The sequence below is a fragment of the Bos javanicus genome, chromosome 28, assembly GCF_032452875.1.
Source record: "Bos javanicus breed banteng chromosome 28, ARS-OSU_banteng_1.0, whole genome shotgun sequence".
Lineage (NCBI taxonomy): Eukaryota > Metazoa > Chordata > Mammalia > Artiodactyla > Bovidae > Bos > Bos javanicus.
Genome location: NC_083895.1, coordinates 37,488,188 through 37,509,892, shown reverse-complemented (window position 1 = coordinate 37,509,892; position 21,705 = coordinate 37,488,188). Strand labels below are relative to the sequence as shown.

The 21,705-nt window shown below is 47.2% G+C and overlaps 1 protein-coding gene across 2 annotated transcripts in view; it reads right to left on the bottom strand.

The window, feature by feature from the left end:
- Positions 1–21,705, bottom strand: part of SH2D4B (SH2 domain containing 4B) — an 85,598-nt gene that overhangs the window by 21,387 nt on the left and 42,506 nt on the right. For both annotated transcript variants that reach the window (XM_061405511.1, XM_061405512.1), the window contains exons 5-6: positions 8,492–8,708; positions 4,440–4,564 (exon numbers count right to left, since the gene is read on the bottom strand). In XM_061405511.1, coding sequence (XP_061261495.1) covers positions 4,440–4,564; positions 8,492–8,708 — 342 coding nt within the window. The remainder of the gene's footprint in view (positions 1–4,439; positions 4,565–8,491; positions 8,709–21,705) is intronic.

Sequence of the window (21,705 nt, the reverse complement as noted above, 5' to 3'; positions counted from 1 at the left end):
ACTTAACATTTTTTCTCTTTTTAACAGAGGAGACTTTTATCAAGAACCCTGTGGTCCCAGTGGGAAGTCACCTCCTCCTCCCCTCCTGCTCTGTGCTCCGAGTCCACTTTCCCAGACTTTCTCTGCAGAGAAGGAGTCTCAGACTCCGGGAGGCATCAGCACCCATGTTTATGTGCTCATGGACAGAGCACATTTGTTGGCTTGATCTTCATACATATCCCATGGAGTCAATGTTATGGTCACGGATGAGGAATTGAAAGGACACACCCAAGCTCACAGAGCTGCTAGTTTCTAGAGAGGGCCCCAGATCTCCAGACTCCCAGTCCACATTGCTGTTTGGATTACGGTTCAACAACACATCCATATGTGTTTGACAGAAGGGAAGAAAATACAAAGTCACAAGAGTCCTTCTGAACACCTGAAGTTTGCACCTAAAATTCAACTAAATTAATGATGAATGCTTACCCCAGGGAAAGAAAAGATTTACATTAGGATTGTGGTCGATTGCATTATTGGCCCAAATTCTCCTCCCCTCCCTGCCTTCACACTCTTTGACACATGGCTTTGCAGTTCCTCACACGAAAGGAGCAGAGTATTTTTCCCACCTTCTCAACCCTGTGACACACTGTGGCCAGTGGCACGAGGTGGAAGTGATGGATGCTGGTGTGGAGGCTAGACTTCAAGAGCCTGGCAGGCTGCCACTTGCTTTCTGGCTCCTGAGAAGGGCGTGCCCAGGCTGGCCTGCCGGTCCCAAGAGCAGCATGAGAGCTACACGGAGCAGAGTCCCCCCCACCCCAGTGATGATGCTCGGCCAAGATCAGCCAAGAGGAGAGCCTCAGCCAACCTGCAGCAGTGACTCCCTAACACTGACTGTGCGGCAGGAGGCTTCTTCTCTAGTACAGATTAGCAAGGGGGAGTCCCACTAAAGATGCTATCAGTTCAGTTCAGTCGCTCAGTCGTGTCCGACTCTTTGCAACCCCATGAATCACAGCACACCAGGCCTCCCTGTCCATCACCAACTCCCGGAGTTCACTCAGACTAACGTCCATTGAGTCAGTGATGCCATCCAGCCATCTCATCTTCTGTCGTCCCCTTCTCCTCCTGCCCCCAATTCCTCCCAGCATCAGACTCTTTTCCAATGAGTCAATTCTTCACATGAGGTGGCCAAAGTACTGGAGTTTCAGCTTTAGCATCATTCCTTCCAAAGAAAATCCAGGGCTGATCTCCTTCAGAATGCACTGGTTGGATCTCCTTGCAGTCCAAGGGACTCTCAGGAGTCTTCTCCAACACCACAGTTCAAACGTATCAGTTCTTCGGCACTCAGCTTTCTTCACAGTCCAACTCTCACATCCATATATGACCACTGGAAAAACCATAGCCTTGACTAGATGGACCTTTGTTGGCAAAGTAATGTCTCTGCTTTTGAATATGCTATCTAGGTTGGTCATAACTTTCCTTCCAAGGAGTAAGCGTCTTTTAATTTCATGGCTGCAGTCACCATCTGCATTGATTTTGGAGCCCCCAAAATAAAGTCTGACACTGTTTCCACTGTTTCCCCATCTATTTCCCATGAAGTGATGGGAGCAGATGCCATGATCTTCGTTTTCTGAATGTTGAGTTTTAAGCCAACTTTTTCACTCTCCTCTTTCACCTTCATCAAGAGGCTTTTTAGTTCCTCTTCACTTTCTGCCATAAGGGTGGTGTCATCTGCATATCTGAGGTTATTGATATTTCTCCCAGCAATCTTGATTCCAGCTTGTGCTTCTTCCAGCCCAGTGTTTCTCATTATGTACTCTGCATATAAGTTAAATAAGCAGGGTGACAATATACAGCCTTGACATACTCCTTTTCTTATTTGGAACCAGTCTGTTGTTCCACGTCCAGTTCTAACTGTTGCTTCTTGACCTGCATACAGATTTCTCAGGAGGCCAGTCAGGTGGTCTGGTATTCCCATCTCTTTTAGAATTTTCCACAGTTTATTGTGATCCACACAGTCAAAGGCTTTGGCATAGTCAATAAAGCAGAAATAGATGTTTTTCTGGAACTCTCTTGCTTTTTTGATGATCCAGCAGATGTTGGCAATTTGATCTCTGGTTCCTTTGCCTTTTCTAAAACCAGCTTGAACAACTGGAAGTTCACGGTTCACATATTGCTGAAGCCTGGCTTGGAGAATTTTGAGCATTACTTTACTAGCGTGTGAGATGAGTGCAATTGTGTGGTAGTTTGAGCATTCTTTGGCATTGCCTTTCTTTGAGATTGGAATAAAAACTGACCTTTTCCAGTCCTGTGGCCACTGCTGAGTTTTCCAAATTTGCTGCATATTGAGTGCAGCACTTTCACAGCATCATCTTTCAGGATTTGAAATAGTTTAACTGGAATTCCATCACCTCCACAAGCTTTGTTCATAGTGATGCTTTCTAAGGCCCACTTGACTTCACATTCCAGGATGTCTGGCTCTAGGTCAGTGATCACACCATCGTGATTATCTGGGACATGAAGATCTTTTTTGTATAGTTCTTTTGTGTATTCTTGCCACCTCTTCTTAATATCTTCTGCTTCTGTTAGGTCCATACCATTTTTGTGCTTTATTGAGCCCATCTTTGCATGAAATATTCCCTTGGTATCTCTAATTTTCTTGAAGAGATCTCTAGTCTTTCCCATTCTGTTGTTTTTCCTCTATTTCTTTGCACTGATCGCTGAGGAAAGCTTTCTTATCTCTTCTTGCTATTCTTTGGAACTCTGCATTCAGATGCTTATATCTTTCCTTTTCTCCTTTGCTTTTCGCTTCTCTTCTTTTCACACCTATTTGTAAGGCCTCCCCAGAGAGCCATTTTGCTTTTTTGCATTTCTTTTCCATGGGGATGGTCTTGATCTCTGTCTCCCGTACAATGTCATGAACCTCAGTCCATAGTTCATCAGGCACTCTATCTATCAGATCTAGTCCCTTAAATCTATTTCTAAAGATGCTATAGAGAATTGCTACAATGGGAAAGAAGTTGGACCATACCAGGACTTCCAGACTTTGGGATTTTAGGTGTAAGCATCAATAAAAAGCCTCTGGAGAAGGAAAAGGCAACCCACTCCAGTATTCTTGCCTGGAGAATCCCATGGACAGAGGAAGGTGGCAGGCTACAGTCCGTAGCATCGCAAATAGTAGGACACAACTTAGCTACTAAAAAACAACAACAAATCAAACCAAAAGTGTGGAAACCAACACCTCCCTTTTTCTAAGCAAAGGCAATATATAAAAAAATAACCATTGTTTACTGTCACCATCAGTTCCTAAGAGACAGGACGTGTTAACACTAAAACTGAGGACAGGGTATTATCTTTGAATATGACACAGTCCTTTCCAAGCAAAGATAGCTGGCCACCCTCCATATATGAGCCTTTTTCTTTCCTCTTGTCACAGATCAATGAAAACTTTGTCACTAAATAGCTCTGGTCCATGTATTAGCAACCTTTCTGCGTGCTTTATGGTAGACCTGACAGAAGAACACGGAGTCAGTTGTGTGAATTGCAAGACTTAAATCACGTTTCTGTTTGCTCTGTGACAATATAAAAATTACATTTTTAAAACTGGGATAAAAAATAGAGCTAAAGATAAATTTGAGGACCTCTGCCATGCCTTCTCCATTGGCAGAGCAGCCAATGGCCCTGACAAACCCCCACCTCAACACTATGAGTCACACACTATGCAGGCGCCTAAGATGCTAGTTTTGTGCTTCCATGATTACAATAATGTATGAATAAAAAGGCAAGCAGTGGTCCCAATGGAAGCTCTCCCAGGGGCTATAGGGACACATAACTGAGACAGAGGTTACAGACAGGGAATCTCCAGGGACACACAGTGAGGTCACAGATAAACGTTGACTGTCTTCTTTCTGAGCCATAAGGACCCCCTCCATCCTGTTGGGTATAAGGAGGCCCAGGAGAAGGAAGGGGGTCACAATTCCCAGAGAAAAATGCCTCTGTGGGGCCCTTGATGGCCAAGCAGGTTGTGAAGTGAGGGCAGTACACAGAGTCCTATTCATCCCTTCCCAGCAGAGAGGGCAGTGCACATCCAGAGCCCTGGGGCCTGCAGGCCCCAGGACGCCCTCACAGAGATGTTAAGCCGTGGTCTCTAACAATCTCTGTGAAGGTCACTTAGTGTTCCAGCACATGCCATGGGGAAATCAAAGCCGTGCCTCGAGCTCAGCATATTCAGTGAGCACAGAAAGGGCAGACACCAGACCTCTCTCCACTGCCCTCTCCGCAGGCGCCCAGGAACACTGAGCCTTAGCCCTGGGAGACCGCCAGTCTTTGTGGGGCCAGAGCAGAATTAGCAGAGTCTAATGTCCTCACTCCCCTGATTGTAGCAGTCCTTCAGACTCTGCCCCAACCCCAGAGGGAGGCTGAGATATGGAAACCTGCCCCAGGGATCTGGAAAGTCAGCCTACCGTGGAACCAGGGGGCAATGGCTTTGGTGTTCCTCTCAAAGCCCGCTCGGCGAGGCAGCTGCTCCTCCTTAAACCAGCGGACTATGACTTCTCTGGAGACGGGGCGCAGGGGCCGCTCCCAGGTCCTGCTGAGACAGAGACCACAGAGCGTGGGAGAGTCACGAGGGAGGGGGCAGGGGCGGGGCAGGAAGGAGGGGGAGGGAGCTGGGAAGACCACTGTGAACAAGCCTGGTGCCCACACGCAAGCTTGTGGAAAGGATTAAATAAATCCAAGTACTTGAGGGCTCTCTGCAGATTCTAATGTACCAGCTGTTCGTATTTTTCCCCAAAAGAAAACTGTTATCACTTGCTTTGGGGAAAAGAAGCCTACTAGCATAACTCGTAAAGCTACTATACTCCAATAAAGAAATTTTTTTAAAGGAGGGGGACTTTCCTGGCAGCCCAGTGGTCCAGTGGTTAAGACTCCATGCTGCCAATCCAGGAGTGGGGCGGGGTCCCTCAGGTTTATCCCTTGTATGGGAACTGGGATCCCGCCTGTTGCCTGGTAAGGTCAACACTTCTTTTAATGTAAATAAAAAAGAAAAAGTCACACAAGTGCAAGTGGGAAATAGGACAGGAGGGGATGTCTGAGGGAGAGAAAAGGCCAGGGCATAAACAGCAGAATCTATGAAGAAGGATCCTAATGTAATACCAGCAAAATCATTATATGTGCGTGTCCTCCACCGTCCCCAAACCCCCACCAAAGAGGATGCTGGTTTTGCCTCTCCCCATCTCCCCGCCCATCTCCCCGCCCACTGCCCCTGCCCCCGCCATCTAAGGGGACACCTGTCTTGGCCAACTAGCTTTCATGATTTATGACGCAGTATCAGGACAGGGAACAGCCTCAATCTACTCTGAAAATGGCTGAGCTTCACCGCCAAAAAATAAAAAGGAAAAGGACAGAGGAAAGAGACAGGGGCAGGAACAAGGCGCTACACTGGCTGACTTTTGACCGGCGATCTGGTGAGGGTCTGAAGATCCCTAGAGTGAGATGAACGGGCACTACTTCCATGCTTTCTGATATTTTCCCACAAAAGCCCAGATTCTACTTGTCTTTGTGTCTGTACTGTGGCTCCTGGATGTATACAGAAATTCTGTTTTATTGGAGCCATTCTAACACGAAGCCCAGTAAGGGTCTGACAACATATGCCCCATAACAGCATGCACGGCTGTTTGTGGATATACAGCAAGATTTGTGGTTGTTGTTTAGTCGCTAAGTCATGCCCAACTGTTTTGTGACCCCATGAACTGGAGCCTGCCAGGCTCCTCTGTCTATGGGATTTCCCAGACAAGAATATTGGAGTGGGTTGCCATTTCTTTATTCAGGGGATCTTCCCGACCCAAGGATCAAACTCACGTCTCCTGCAATGGCAGGGAGATTCTTTACCACTGAACCACCAGGGAAGCTCAAAAATTCCATTGTATTAATTTATGGTCTGAAAGCAGAGCAGACTTTGGGCCCACCTTAAACAACTGCAACTTAGAGCCTTTCCACCTGAGTGACAGAAAACTGGTAAATTCTCACTGTCATTGCTGTCTGGTCCACCTAATAGCACTGGCATTTAGAATTCACCACCACTGTCATTATCTCTTATACAATAAACATCAGCTGTCCCCTTATGCAGTCATTGCATTTGCTCTGCACCAACAAAAATGGATGATGAGCCCAGGGCTTCCTGGCAAACCCCAGAATGAGCTCCTATTTTTCTTGCCCTAAAATGAATCCATGTACTCACATGCAATACTGAACACTGCAGATTTTAAAAATGATTCCATAAGAAAGACAGGGCTTCCCTGGTGGCTCAGACAGTAAAGAATCCTCCTGTAATGCAGGAGACCTGGGTTCGATCCCTGGGTTGAGAAGATCCCCTCGAGGAGGGCATGGCAACCCACTCCAGTATTCTTGCCTAGAGAATCCCCATGGACAGAGAAGCCTGTGGGCTACAGTGTCCATGGGGTCGCAAAGAGTCAGACACGACTGAGTGACTAACACACAAGAAAGACAGAGGGTGAGGTTCCATTGAACGGCTCAGAGGCACGATCAGTGGGGCTGCTGCTGCTGCTGCTGCTAAGTTGCTTCAGTCGTGTCCAACTCTGTGCGACCCCAGAGACAGTAGCCCACCAGGCTCCCCCGTCCCTGGGATTCTCCAGGCAAAAACACTGGAGTGGGTTGCCATTTCCTTCTCCAGTGCAGGAAAGTGAAAAGTGAAAGTGAAGTCGCTCAGTCGTGTCCGACTCTTAGTGACCCCATGGACTGCAGTCCACCAGGCTCCTCCGTCCATGGGATTTTCCAGGCAAGAGTACTGGAGTGGGGTGCCATCACCTTCTCCAATGATCAGTGGGGTCTGTTCTCCAAATCCCTTCCTCCCCACAGCCACCTCCACAGGCAGAGCCCCTCTAACCAGCTTTGCTGCCCTGTATCCACCCTTCAGGATTTCCCTCTTCTCAGGAACCTCAGAGTCCCTTTTTCTTTATAAAACAACAGTCCTGCCCCCAGCCTCTTCCTTCACACTTGCATTCCCCAGTAAATAACTATGCTTGGGGAGAAAAAAATCTTCTGGTTTCTGAGACTCATTCTCCTTAGAAGGCAAGAGGAGGTTATAAATGACAGCAATGAAAGTTCATTCACTCTTGTCCCTCTGTTTCCAAGTAGAGAATCTGATTCCCCAGAATGTAAATGCTAGGGGGAGATGCTCCAAGAGGCCACCTGGCCAGAAGCCTTGCTCCTGCCCTGCAGCTCTCTCCCATCAACCATGTGCCTGCCCGCAGTACAGCCAGGCAAGCATGTGCTGGCACCACAGTGCTGAGGGCAGTGAGGCCACAGGGACCTGTGCCACAGGGCAGCCACAGGAAAGAGGCTGATGCGCGGCTTCTGGTGCCTGGGTCTGCCATTCCGTCTGCCTGGTCCCTGGTCCCCCTGCCCCACCCAAGGTGGCTCGCTGTGGCCGTCATGTCTCCCCTGCTGACAGCTACACCCAGAGAGCCTGGAGCCAGACTGCAGCAGGCCATGCAGCTCTGTCTTCTGGGCCTGAAGGACAAATTATTTGTCTCCTTAAAAAAAAAAAAAAAAAGAACAAGAGGAAGAAGACTTCTAACTATGTCTCTAAATCCAGTAAACATAAAAGAAACTCTGATCTCATAAAAATCAAAAATTCCTGCATGACAGAAAATGTTATCGTAAAAGTCAAAAGACCAACGACAGATTCAGGGGGGGAAATGTTTTATCACAAAGAAGAGAATCTTTTCTCCTATATTTTAAGAATTCCTAAAAATAAATCAGCCCTGACTATTCATTGGAAGGGCTGTTGCTGAAGCTGAAGCTCCAATATATTGGCCACCTGATGTGAAGAGCTGATTCATTGGAAATGATCCTAATGCTGGGAAAGATTGAAGGCAAAAGAAGGGAATGGCAGAGGATGAGATGGTTAGACAGCATCACTGACTCAGTGGACGTGAATTTAAACAAACTCTGGGACATAGTGGAAGACAGAGGAGCCTGGTGTGCCATAGTCCATGGAGTTGCAAAGAGTTGGACACGACTTAGTGACTGAATAGCAATAAACAAAAAAATAGATGACAAAAAGACCAATAACACAAAGAAGAGGCAGGAAAGAGACAGGTACGGAAATATCAAAAATCCTTAAACATATACAAAATACTTCACCTCATGCATAAATAGAAATGCAGGTTTTTAAAAAAAAAAAAGAAGAAGAAGAAGAAATGCAGGTTTAAACTTTCACTGAGATGTTATTTCTCACAAAAAACAAAAATCTGACAACATACTGCTGGCAAGGCTAAAGAATAAGAGTGTTCACTGGTACCATCTCTGTGGAGGATAAATTGACCTTAACTATCAATACTATAAATACATGTAGCCCTTAATCCAGTGGTCCCACTTTGGGGAATCTCTGTTGTAGATAATAGTTGCCCGAGTATAAAATTAATGTCTTCAAGATTTCTTATTAAGGGCATGTTGGCCATAATCAAAGGTCTCAAACAACACCACGACCCACCTGCCAGGCACGGCCAGGGGTGAAAGCGGCCCCGGGCCTGGGAGGTGGTGGTGGAGTCTCGCCTCCTGCTCGTGGCTCTGGCCGAGCTCTCGGAACCTGGAGCTGAGTCCGGCAACAGTGCCCTTCTGGATGGCGCGGAGCGAGTGACGCTGGTACTCGTCCCGGGCGCGCTGGGCTCGGCGGCTCCTCTCCTCGTCAGCTGCCTTGGATCGACGTACTGGAAAGGAAGAGAGAGCATGTTCACCACTGTGCCCACTTCCCAAGCTTTAAAATCGGGTATTTTCAGGGACTTCCCTGGTGGTCCAGTGATTAAGAATCTGCCTTCCAGTGCAGGGGATGGGAGTCCGATCCCCGGTCAGGGAACTAAGATCCCACCTGCCATGGAGCCACTAAGCCCACACCCCAACTAGAGAAAAGGCCTGCATGCCACAATGAAGACTCAGTGGAGCCAAAATTTTAAAAAATAAATCAATAAAAATATAAATAAAATCAGGTGTATCTGGTACCAGAGCCCCTGCTATTTCCTACAAAAAGCCACAAGAGCCCTTAAGGCCATCCCGTTACTCATCCCTCCTCATGTTACTCATGTGGAAACTGAGTTCCCAAGAAGGACATTGCTTTGCCTGGATGGGTCAGTGGGCAAGCCTGGCAGGGACCTATACTCCCTGCTACCAGAGGATGAGTTATGGGAAACTCTGGAGTCCCGGTTCCCGTTCCCTTTCTCTTCCGTTTCCTGAGGCCTTGACAGCTGGTGGGTGAGTGTGTTGGAGGGCGGGAAGAAGGCGCTTCAGTAACTGTCCCCGCAGAGCCACCACGTCTGCCACGACGCCCCTTTCACCAGCATGTCTTTTCGTTTTTCTCTAGGCAGGTTGGACATCTGCAAGTTGCTGCTTCTAAAACTCAAAAGGAAGTCCTGGAGCTGGGAAAGTGCACAGAGCGAGGAAGACCTCTGAAGCACGGTCTAGAATTAAAACTGATTATTTTGTAGTCTGACTGCATCAAGTCAGGCCCCATCCAGTCCTTTTGTAGAGAAGTCTTGGAACTGGCAGTGTTCTCATTGCACAGGTCCAGCGATTGCCTTGGCCCAAGCCTTAAGAAAAATCTTACCCAAAGTCCAAATCTACTCCAAAGTCCATCCAATACCTGCATAGCACGCAACTACAACCTACCAATGCCAGAGACCTGTGTTCTTTTGGCATTTGCAGGATACAAGGCAAATGGTCCTCATCCTTAAAGAAAGAGCTTCTCCTCTTCAAGTGGTCAAAGTCCATTCTCAAAACACAACATCTCCCAGATCTGAGGAAGGCTGCGGGAAGTCCCTCAGAAAGTATTTATAGAAGTGGAGGTCACATAGACTGAGAGTGCCAGGGTGGCGGGAGGGGAATTTTCTTTGGTCTATTCATTTCTGCATTCCAGTGCCTAGCATACATATGCGTCAGTCAGCAGGTGATACATATGCTTGAACGACTGCACCCCATTAAGTATTTAACCCTGCCAGGCTCTGGGCTGAATATAGAGAGAGCAAAGACGAGACCAGTCCCTCATGACAGTCAGAGCGTAGCTGGGAGAATAAGACAAATAAATATCTGTAACATAAGGAGAACAGAGACTCAACAAGTCTTGGAGTTTAGGGGCTGCAGCACTCACATTCTGTGAGGGAGTCAGGAGCCACCACAGGAGACCGAGCACCCCACTGGGTCTGGAAAGATCAACAGGAGTTTTTCCAGGGAAAGAAGAGGGAGGAATCCAGAAGAGGCAGGGGGCAGGGTGGGGGCGGGGGGTGGAGAAAAAACCTAATTTCAGTTCCTGGTACTAAGAACAACACAATACCTGCCACCACAGTTTCCCAGCATGGGCTTTTCAGTCACTAGACTACAGACAGAACACAGATACTTCTGCCCCACAAGGAGGGCTTCCCTGGTGGCTCAGTAGTAAAGAATCCACCTGCCAACACAGGAGGCGCGGGTTTGATCCCTGGGTCGGGAAGATCCCCTGGAGAAGGAAATGGCAACGCACTCCAGTATTCTTGACTGGGAAATACAATGGACAGAGGAGCCTGGTGGGCTACAGTCCATAGGTCGCAAAAGAGTCAGACATGACTTGGAGATTAAACAACGAAATCTCTTCAGGGGCCAGTGACCTTTGAGAGTTGACAGCCCTTGAGAGATAGCCACAGTCAGTGATAGAAGGATGTCACATGCAAAGTAGGAAGACAGGCTTTGGGAACTCAGCTAGGGGAGGACGCAGGCCGTGGGTCACACAGGGACTAAATGCAGCCTCCCAAAGTCCAGCCCTGGTTTTGCCATTGTCTTCCTCAGAAGCCTTCAGTGGCTCCCAGTACCTGCAGGACAAAAGGCAAATCCCTTGGCCCTTAAGGAGCACCCCTTCCACCCACTTTCTTTCCCAGCCCAATGGGCCTCTGAGCTTCTCCCTGCCCTTTGTTCAAGGGCCACCAAGCTCCCCACCATTCTGCAAACTCCCCTCTGTGCAGAGGTGTCCACCAACTCAAACCAGCTGTGATGGACATGCAGCCAGATCAGCTCAGAAATGCCAGGCAGCAGGACAGAGGGTACTCAGAGGTGACGACACGGCCGAGGCTGCAAGCAGGAAGCCAGCCCTGCCGCCCAGCCTCGATTATGGAGAGAGACTGATGTGGGATCAGGGTCAGCAGCAGCTCCAGGAGGGCTTCTGGGGTCTTTTTCTCTTCTTGTGTTTCTTTCTCTTTTTTTGACATATAATTGATGTACACAAATAAGCTTAAAGTGTTCTATGTGCTGATGTTGAGATACTTAATATATTGCAAAATGATGATCACCATAGCATTGGCTAACTCATTCATCAGTCACATAGTTACCATTTCTTTTTTGTGGCAAGAACATTTGAGATCCCTGGTGGCTCAGATGGTAAGGAACCTGCCTGCAATGTGGGAGACCTGGGTTGGATCCCTGGGTTGGGAAGACCCCTGGAGAAGGGAATGGTTACCCATTCCAGTATTCTTGCCTGGAGAATTCCATGGACAGAAGAGCCTGGTGAGCTACAGTCCATGGGGTCCCAAAGAGTCAGACACCACTGAGTGACTCACTTTTTCACTTTCATTCTAGGCAACTTAGAAGGATATAACACATTATTGTTGACTACAGTCACTAAGCTGTGAATCAAAAGTTAAGTCACTCAGTCGTGTCCGACTCTTTGTGACCCCATGGACTGTAGCCCACCAGGCTCCTCCGTCTATGGGATTCTTCTCCAGGCAAGAATACTGGAGTAGGTTGCCATTTCCTTCTCCAGGGGATCTTCCCAACCCAGGGATCGAACCCAGGTCTCCTGCATTGCAAGCAGACGCTTTAACCTCTGAGCCACCAGGGAAGCATCCCCAGAATTTATTCACCTTCTAACTTTGTACCTTTTGATCAACTTCTAACTCCTCCTCACCCCGCCACTCCTGCCACCAAGCCCTGGAAACCACCATTTTACTCTTTGTTTCTATGGGTTTGACATTTTTAGATTTCACATATAAGTGAAATTGTGTAGTATTTTCCTTTGTCTTTTTTTTCACTTAGCATAACCTCTAAAGGTCCATGTATGTATATGTGTGTATATATACATATGTGTGTGTGTGTGTGTGTGGTCTTTATTCATCCGTTGACATATGCTTATGTTGTCTCTGTAGCTTGGCTACTACTGTGAATAATGTTGCAGTAAACATGAGAGTACAGATATCGCTTTAATAGCCTGATTTTATTTCCTTTCGATATATACCGAGAAGGAAGATTGCTGGGTCATATGTTAGCTTTATTTTTAATTTTTTTGAGGAATCTCCATAACGTTTGCCATAGTGGCTGCATCAATTTATACCTCGCCAACAGTGCCCGGGATCCCTTTTCTCCAACCTTCATCAACACTCTATGCCAGCTTTCTTCTGAAAGTCCCTGAATGCCTCCAGGCCTCAGTGTTTACCTCCGTCAAAATAAGAATGATGTGAGTGTCTGCCTCACTGAGTTATTATAAAGATTAAATGAAACATATAAAACACTCTAAACGATGAAGTGCTTTGGAAAAGCAATGTCTTATACTAAATCAGGCCTCTGACCTTGATCTTTTCTTCAAATTTCTCAAAGCCTGATTCTGGAGCCACGCTGCCTGGGTTCAGATCTCAACTTCATCTACCAGCTGTGTAACAGCGGACAAGTTAGTTAATCAACCTGGGCCTCCATTTTGTCAAAAGAAAAATGGACATAATAACGGTCCCTACCTCATAAAGTTGTTATGAAGTTACTATGAAACTAATATATATCACTTATAACTGTACCAGGTACATTTTGAGCACCATGGTGTTAGCTAAAGATTTTATTTTCATCGGAAGTGAAAAAGGTGAAAGTTTTCGGCGCTCAGTCATGTCTTTGCGACTTTTGCCATCCCATGGACTGTAGCCTGTCAGTCTCCTCGGTCCATGAAATTCTCCAAGAATACTGGAGTGGGTGGCATTCAGCTCAGTTCAGTTCAGTCGCTTAGTCATGTCCGACTCTTTGTGACCCCATGAATCGCAGCACGCCAGGCCTCCCTGTCCATCACCAACTCCCGGAGTTCACTCAGACTCACATCCATTGAGTTAGTGATGCCATCCAGCCATCTCATCCTCTGTCGTCCCCTTCTCCTCCTGCCCCCAATCCCTCCCAGCATCAGAGTCTTTTCCAATGAGTCAACTCTTCGCATGAGGAGGCCAAAGTACTGGAGTTTCAGCTTCAGCATCATTCCCTCCAAAGAAATCCCAGGGCTGATCTCCTTCAGAATGGACTGGTTGGATCTCCTTGCAGTCCAAGGGACTCTCAAGAGTCTTCTCCAACACTACAGTTCAAAAGCATCAATTCTTCGGCACTCAGCTTTCTTCACAGTCCAATTCTCACATCCATACATGACCACTGGAAAAACCATAGCCTTGACTAGACGGACCTTTGTTGGCAAAGTAATGTCTCTGCTTTTGAATATGCTATCTAGGTTGGTCATAACTTTCCTTCCAAGAGTAAGTGTCTTTTAATTTCATGGCTGCAGTCACCATCTGCAGTGATTTTGGAGCCCCAAAAAACAAAGTCTGACCCTGTTTCCACTGTTTCCCCATCTATTTCCCATGAAGTGATGGGACCAGATGCCATGATCTTCGTTTTCTGAATGTTGAGTTTAAAGCCAACTTTTTCACTCTCCTCTTTCACCTTCATCAAGAGGCTTTTTAGTTCCACTTCACTTTCTGCCATAAGGGTGGTGTCATCTGCATATGATTCCAGCTTGTGCTTGTGATGTACTCTGCATATAAGTTAAATAAGCAGGGTGACAATATACTTGTCACCTTGATGTACTTGTCAGCCTTGATGTACTCCTTTTCCTATTTGGAACCAGTCTGTTGTTCCATGTCCAATTCTAACTGTTGCTTCCTGACCTGCATATAGATTTCTGAAGAGGCAGGTCAGGTGATCTGGTATTCCCATCGCCTTCAGAATTTTCCACAGTTTATTGTGATCCACACAGTCAAAGGCTTTGGCATACTCAATAAAACAGAAATAGATGTTTTTCTGGAACTCTCTTGCTTTTTCCATGATCCGGCGGATGTTGGCAATTTGATCTCTGGGTCCTCTGCCTTTTCTAAAACCAGCTTGAATAACTGGAAGTTCACGGTTCACATACTGCTGAAGCCTGGCTTAGAAAATTTGAGCATTACTTTACTAGCATGTGAGATGAGTGCAATTGTGAGGTAGTTTAAGCATTCTTTGGCATTGCCTTTCTTTGGGATTGGAATGAAAACTGACCTTTTCCAGTCCTGTGGCCACTGCTGAGTTTTCCAAATTTGCTGGCATATTGAGTGCAGCACTTTCACAGCATCATCTTTCAGGATTTGAAATAGCTCAACTGGAATTCCATCACCTCCACTAGCTTTGTTCATAGTGATGCTTTCTAAGGCCCACTTGACTTCACATTCCAGGATGTCTGGCTCTAGGTCAGTGATCACACCATCGTGATTATCTGGGTCGTGAAGATCTTTTTTTGTACAGTTCTTCTGTGTATTCTTGCCGGGGGCATTAGCACCGTCAAAATGCAGACATAAGCAGTTCTCAGTCAGTCCAGGAGGGGGCACCCTTGATGCTCAGTGGCACGGATTCTGGGTCTGTTTACAAGCAGCTTGTGGGACCTTAGTTCTCCAGCCAGGGCAGTGAAAGCACCGAGTCCTAACCACTGGACCTCAGGGAACTCCCATCTTACCCTAAAGGAAGCTCTGAAATCTTCAAAGGTTGCTTCTGTTCCTTCTCTGAATCTGGGATAGATTCAAACTGTAATCATGTGAATCTGCCATGGAAACCCTCAGCCAGAACTCAAGTCTTTTTTCTTCTATCCCAGTAAAAACAACCACAAGCACCTTTGGCCCTGAGGCAGCAAGTATCAAATGGTCTCATACTCCAGAGGACCCCACTGCAGAGGTGGGGCCCCAACCAAGTCAGCTTCGCTTTCTCCTATGGCCCGAGTTCCAGTCCAGGATGACCTCGCACGGGCCTGTTCAGCAGGCACGGCAAGGGCCTGCACTGCACGCAGAACAAAGGGGGATCATAGCCATTCCCACTTCTAAGGTGGGTTCCAAGGTCTCCTTTCTCCATCTGTTAAAGGGGAGAGTGAACCTCATCTCTCAGAAATGATGTAAAGACAGCTGAACAACAGGAAAACACTGAAGACCAGAAGAAAAGCTGAACTTATAGTCTGAAAAATGGACCAGCCACAAAGAGATACCTCTTCACACCTATCTGGATAGCTATTGTTTTTAAATTAAAAGAAATACGATAATAACAAGTGCTGGCAAGAATATGGGGAAATTGAAACCCTTATGCAATGTTGGTGGGACTGTGAAATGGTGCAGCTTCTGTGGAAAATAGTACAGCAATTCCATTAAAAAAATTAAATGCACAATTACATACGGTCCAGCAAGGCCAATGCTAGATGTATACCCAAAAGAATTGAAAGCATGAATTCAAACAAATATTTGCACACCCATGTTCATAACAGCATGGTTCACAATAGCCAAGACATGGAAATAACACAAATGTCCATCAATGGATACACAGATAAACAAAACACAGTATATACATAAAAGGAATATTGTTCAGTCTTAAAAAGGGAGGAAATTCTGACACAAACGACAACGTGGTTGAAACTTAAAGATGTTAATGCTAAGTGAATAAGCAGACACAAAAGGAAAAGCGTTGTATGATTTCATTTATACTCCACGGATTGCACTTAGAGTAGCTAAATTCACAGAGTAGAAAGTGGTGGCCGCCAGGGGCTAGCGGCAGGGTGAAATGAGAGGTTATTGTTTCATGGGCCAGAGTTTCAATGTGGGAAGAAAGCAAATCTCTGGAGGTGGGCAGCGGTGACGGTAGCAAAGCACCATGAGTGTGCTCAGTGTCACTGAACTATTCCCTTACAGTAGTTAAAATGGTCAGTCTGAAGCTGTATCAGTTCAGTTCAGTTGCTCAGTCGCGTCTGACTCTTTGCAACTCCATGGACTTCAGCACACCAGGCCTCCCTGTCCTTCACCAACTCCCAGAGCCTTTTGTCAAACTCATGTCCATCGCGTGGGTGATGCCATCCAACCATTTCATCCTCTGCCGTCCCCTTCTTCTCCCACCTTCAATTTTTCCCAGCATCAGAGTCTTTTCCAATGAATTGGTTCTTCGCATCAGGTGGCCAAAGTATTGGAATTTCAGCTTCAGCATCAGTCCTTCCAATGAATAATCAGGACTGATTTCCTTTAGGATGGACAGGTTGGATCTGCTTGCAGTCCAAGGGACTCTCAAGAGTCTTCTCCAACACCACAGTTCAAAACCACCATGCATTTGCTGGGGTTTTTTTTACCTTCTTTTTGGCCTTGCCATGTGGCCTGTAGGATGCAGGATCTTAGTTCCCCAGCAGGGGTCAAACCTGTGCCCCCTCCATTGGGAGCTCGGAGTCTTACCCACTGAACCACCAGGGAAGGCCCCTACCACAATTTAAAATTAAAAAAAAAAAAAAATAAACCATTCTGTAACATTCTGGCTTGGGGAGCACTGGGCTTAGAATGAAGAGGCCAGAGCACAGCAGGTGCTGCCATTAGCTAGAAATGTACCCAGCTGTGTGTGCCCCCAGCCATCCCTCAGTTCTCTTACCTGCAGATCAGGGGGAAAGACCCCTTCCAGCTTTGCCCTCCTATCACAAGGATGTACCCACACCTGCCCGGCCTGGGGCCACCACTCAGAACTGAGACACCACCTTCCAGGACTGCCGGCCTGCAGCCCTCATGCTTAAAAGACACCGAGACCCCCAGTCCTAGGAGTCCAGCCCCACTCTTGTTGGATCTGGGAGTTTCAGCTGCCCCAGGCCGGGAGGGGAGCTGAGCGTTCTGCCTGGCTTTGCTCCTGACTCTCTGTCTAGCCCACGACACGTTCTCACCTCCCTAGGTCTTAGTTTTCCCTCCGTGGAAAATGGAGACCACCCCCTCTTTCATCCCATGTGTGTGTTTACTAAATCATTTAGTCGTGTCCGACTCTTTGCAACCCCATGGACTGTAGCCCGCCAGGCTCCTCTGTCCGTGGGCTTCTCCAGACAGGAATACTGGAGTGGGTTGCCATGACCTTCTCCAGGGGATCTTCCCAACCCAGGGATCGAACTGCCAGGCTGCTCTGGAATCACGTCCGAGCCTCTGCTCAAGACTCCTGCTCAGTTCTCCCATGCTGAAGAGAAATGGCAGGAGCTGGGTTTCCTCTTGGAAGCATATCTGTGAGCAGTTACACAGCTCCAGAAATGTGGCCAGGCTAGTCACTGCAAGAGGCAGGATTTTTAACACTTTAAGTAACACATTTGGGCACAAAAAACACATTTATTTAGCACACATGTACAGTGCCTCCCTTGTGCCAGCTCCACGTTGCACAAGCAGGAGCTGTGCATTGCACAACTGCAGGGGGCACAGTCACCCATGATCACCATCAGTATGTACAGATGTTGTGACAGCTTCCTGGTAGATGCCAGTGCAGCAACTTGAAAAGCCGGCACCTTTTCCTAATTTTTCATGAGGTCACCCTGTCGGCTGGCAGCCTGGCTGCTGCTAGGGGATGTAAAAACAGCAACGAGCAAGACACAGTCCCCATCCTCGGAGAGTTCACTGCCTTGAAGGGGGAACACAACAGCTAATGGTGCATGGAGCTGTGCGGTATGGACAGGGTGCTGGGGAGCCAGAGAGAGCAGAGAAATTCTCTGGAGGGCATCTAAGTTAATGCCAGGTGGACTCAAGGGATTCAAACAAGAGAGGCCAAGGAGGGGCTGTTCTAGCAGAGGAAGCTCAGGCGCAGAGGCCCAGAGGCAAAAGGGAGTTGGAACATTTCTCACAGAATGGCTGGAAGGAAGCTCTTGTGGGGAGGGAGCAAGAGGTAAAGATGCAGAAACAGATAAGGCCATTTAGGAAACCCAAAAACACTGACTAATCAATTTCAGTACTTTACCAAAGAGTGATGAAAGCCACTGAAAGGCTTTAAGCAGGAAAGCAGGATGCTGTTGGAACTTTTCAAAGATTGACTTAGCTACATTGCTGGAAATGAACTTAACAGGAACAAGCATGAATGTTTGCAAAACAGAAAGCTAGACAAAGAGAAATGGGGTCAAAGTTAAGACATGGTCAGGATGATGAGGAGAAGGGGTGTAGATTCCAAGAATATTGAGGAGGTTGAATCTTTATAACTTGGCAGGTTTGGGGATTAGTAGTGAGCAGAAAAGAGACCAGAATGACAGCCAAGTTTCTGCCTTTGACAGCCAGGTGATGAAGCAGGTGGGGGAAGAGGAGCATTGGGTTTTGAACGAGTGGAGGTAGAGGTGCCTATGGGATTCACGGGGGAAGGTCCAGGGAGCATGAGGTCTTAGAAGATCACCAGTTGCCACTCATTATGAAACCTATTTCTAGAGCACTTAACTACCATTCTCCCTACTTCTGCCCAGACAGAAAAGACTCAGTGCTGAATAGAATTCAGATGAGCCAGTTAGAGCCTGCAGAGAAACCAAATGCTTCAAAGCATTATCAATTTGTAGTAAGCCCTTGGGTGAATAGCATAATGTCTCTGAAAATTAGTGAATAATCCTATATACATGAAAAGGCACCAATAAATATTTAAGTTGTGTATGTGTGTAGATGTGTTTAAATTCGGCTCCATCTTATGCTTCATAGGAACCTTAGGCAACTTGAATTACCTTGGCTCTACTATATTTCCTCATCTGTAAAATGAGGGCCTCACAGGGTTGCTTTGAGACATCGATGAGAGTGTATATAGACGGGGCTTGGACAGTTCCTGGTACGTGGCAAGAGTTCATTAAATATTATTGTCTTTGCTGTGAGATAGGGGGACTGGAATACAACCTTTAGAAAGGGTCCAGTCTCATTAAGGCGCGGCGGGGTGGAGGTGGGAAAGTGGTGTAAGATGCGGGGCTGCATAGAGTCAGGAGCCCTTGTCAGGGAAATGGGGAAAATGAAGCTTTGTGAGAAGGGGATGTTTCCTGACCCCTAAGAAAGAGAAACATGTGGTCCAGATGTTGGAGGATATACATTCAGGCCTCTGGTAGCCTGGGGAACAGCCATAACCTGGGGAAGAATGGGTTTGTCACCGAGGCAATGAACCCTGATGAGCCTCAGAGAAATCCAGTGAGGTTCACCCACAGCTAAACAAGAAATCTCTGTCTAGGGCTCTCTCTACCTGGACTCAGAGGCTTCTGAGGTCAGCTGTCAACCATCCTTGCTTGGCTTACAATCCTGATGGCTGCCAACAGTGACCCCGTCTGGCCACCAGGGGCAACATCAGGGGTTCCTTAAGACCAGAGTGCTCCCCAGGGATTCTTGAGCAATCAGGAGGAGAGAGAACCCTAGGCAGGACGTGAATCGGGCATGTGGGGGGCTCGGGCTGGCATTATTCTGAGCTGTAAAACCAAAAATATATGGCACCTGGAGTTTGAGGAGCAGTTGCCCAAGGAGCAACTCCACAGTTTTCCATCCCATCAGTGGAGAGAAAAAAATTTTTCTTGCTATTCTTCAGCTGTCCTTCAAACCCCAAATTCTCTGCCCCATCCCATCTCCAGACCATATCCCCTTTCCACAAGCCCCCGGGTTCTACCTGGGTCAAGTGCACAGCAGTTTAGAATCACTGACTTTCTTTCTCTGGCTGCACCGGAGCTTAGTTGCGGCAAATGGGGTTATTGATCTTTGTTGCAATACGCAGGATCTTTAGTTGTGGCAATGCAAATTCTAAGTTGCAGCCTGTGGGATTGAGTTCCCTGATCGAACCCAGGCCCCCTGCACTGGAAGCTTAAAGTCTTAGCCATTGAATCCCTGGGGAGTCTCCTAGAATCCCTGTGTTTAAACCCAGACTCCAGAGCACATGCCCTTCTATGAGGGAAGAGAACAGAACCCAGACAACTGGATTCCCTCGTAGACTTGAGCACACGTTTTCTCACTCAGCTCTGACCACAATCCCACAAAGTGTTGACACGAGGATGTAGATTGTGGGTTGGGGGCCACAACTGGGATCATAAAGCTCAAAGAGGAAGGGGAGGGGTTAACTGTAACACTGTCCCAATTTTTATAAGCGATACCATTAGCCAAGTCAGACTGGCTCATCTAAAAATCTCTGGGCAACTAGATGTTACCTAACTCACAGTCCTACAAATTTCTGCTGAGAAACTATTAAGCGAATTTCTGCCTGATATATTCAGAGCTTCTTAGAAGTCAGAGCCTGCTCTGCTGTTTGAACTGAATAACTAACTCTGTATTCAAGTGATACTAAAGGGAACAATTCCCTCTTTTTTTCCTAACTTGGAGAATTTAATTTAGGTGTTTTATCAAAAACTGCTGCTCCCAGTAGATTAATGGCCCACTATAGCTTTCATATTAAGTTAATTGAGTGCAGAATGGCTTTGCTGGATTTGAATGACAGCTTCAGAGTTAAGCTCATCATTCTTTAAGAAAGCATAAAATGAGGGAACCGGAATCATGGGCCTGAATTATCACATCTTTTCTCTGTTTAGGGTCGGTTTTCCCATTTTCGGGTGCCACACAGCCCATTTATTAGCAAACAGGCAGCACTTGCACCAAATGATTTCCACCCTCCATCCCCAGCTAAACACTAGCCCAGCCCGTAACTTTCCATCTCAGGGTGTAGGTACAAAAAAAGGAATGCTCCATGAGTGACAGCCCTTCACAGCTTAGAGAGCACCTGGGTTCCTCTCTCTCATTTCACCCTCCCAACAAGCCTCAACTCTCCATGCTCACCCTCATTTTACAAATGAAGAGACTGAGCAACAGAGCTGAATGAGAACTTGCTCGAGGTCGTACACTAGGAAGCAAGAGAGCTAGGACAGGGCTCCCAGCCCAGGGCTCCTTCCCCAGAACACTGTGGCTCGTGTGACTTCACTCTGGAACAGGGCTCCCAGCCCAGGGCTCCTTCCCCAGAACACTGTGGCTCGTGTGACTTCACTCTGGAACAGGGCTCCCAGCCCAGTGCTCCTTTCCCAGAACACTGTGGCTCATGTGACTTTACTCTGTGATTGTTCACTTTTTTTTTCACTATAAACTTTTGTCCTGCCTTCTTTTTCCACCTCTCTCTCCATCCATTCCAAATTTATATGAACAAATTTTTCTTAGGTCTTGCCTAAGGTTTTACCTTTTTAGCCTTATTTCCATCATTACCCAACATGAAGCCCAGGCTGCAGGCACGTCAAAACATGTGCTGGCTTCCCTGGTGGTCCAGTGGTTAAGAGTCCATCTGTCAATGCAGGGGACACAGGTTTGATCTCTGGTCTGGAGAGACTCCACATACCACAGAGCAACCAAGCCCAGGTGCCACAGTTACACAGCCTTCACTCTAGATCCCACAAGCCACAACCACTGAGCCCGTGTGCTGCAACTACTGAAGCCCGTGTGTCTAGAGTCCGTGCTCCACAAGAAAAGCCACCGCAGGAAGCCTGAGCACCTCAGCTAAAGCGCAGCCCCCTCTCGCCACAACTAGAGGAAGCCCATGCACAGCCACGAGGCTCAGCGCAGCAATAAATAAGTTTTTTTAAAACCATGTACCGTGTTCCAAGAACACAAGGACCCCACTTTTGCTCAGTGCTGTTCCCTCTGCTGGGACGCCCTTCTCCACCTTCCCCTTTCCTACTCAGCTTTCCCAAAC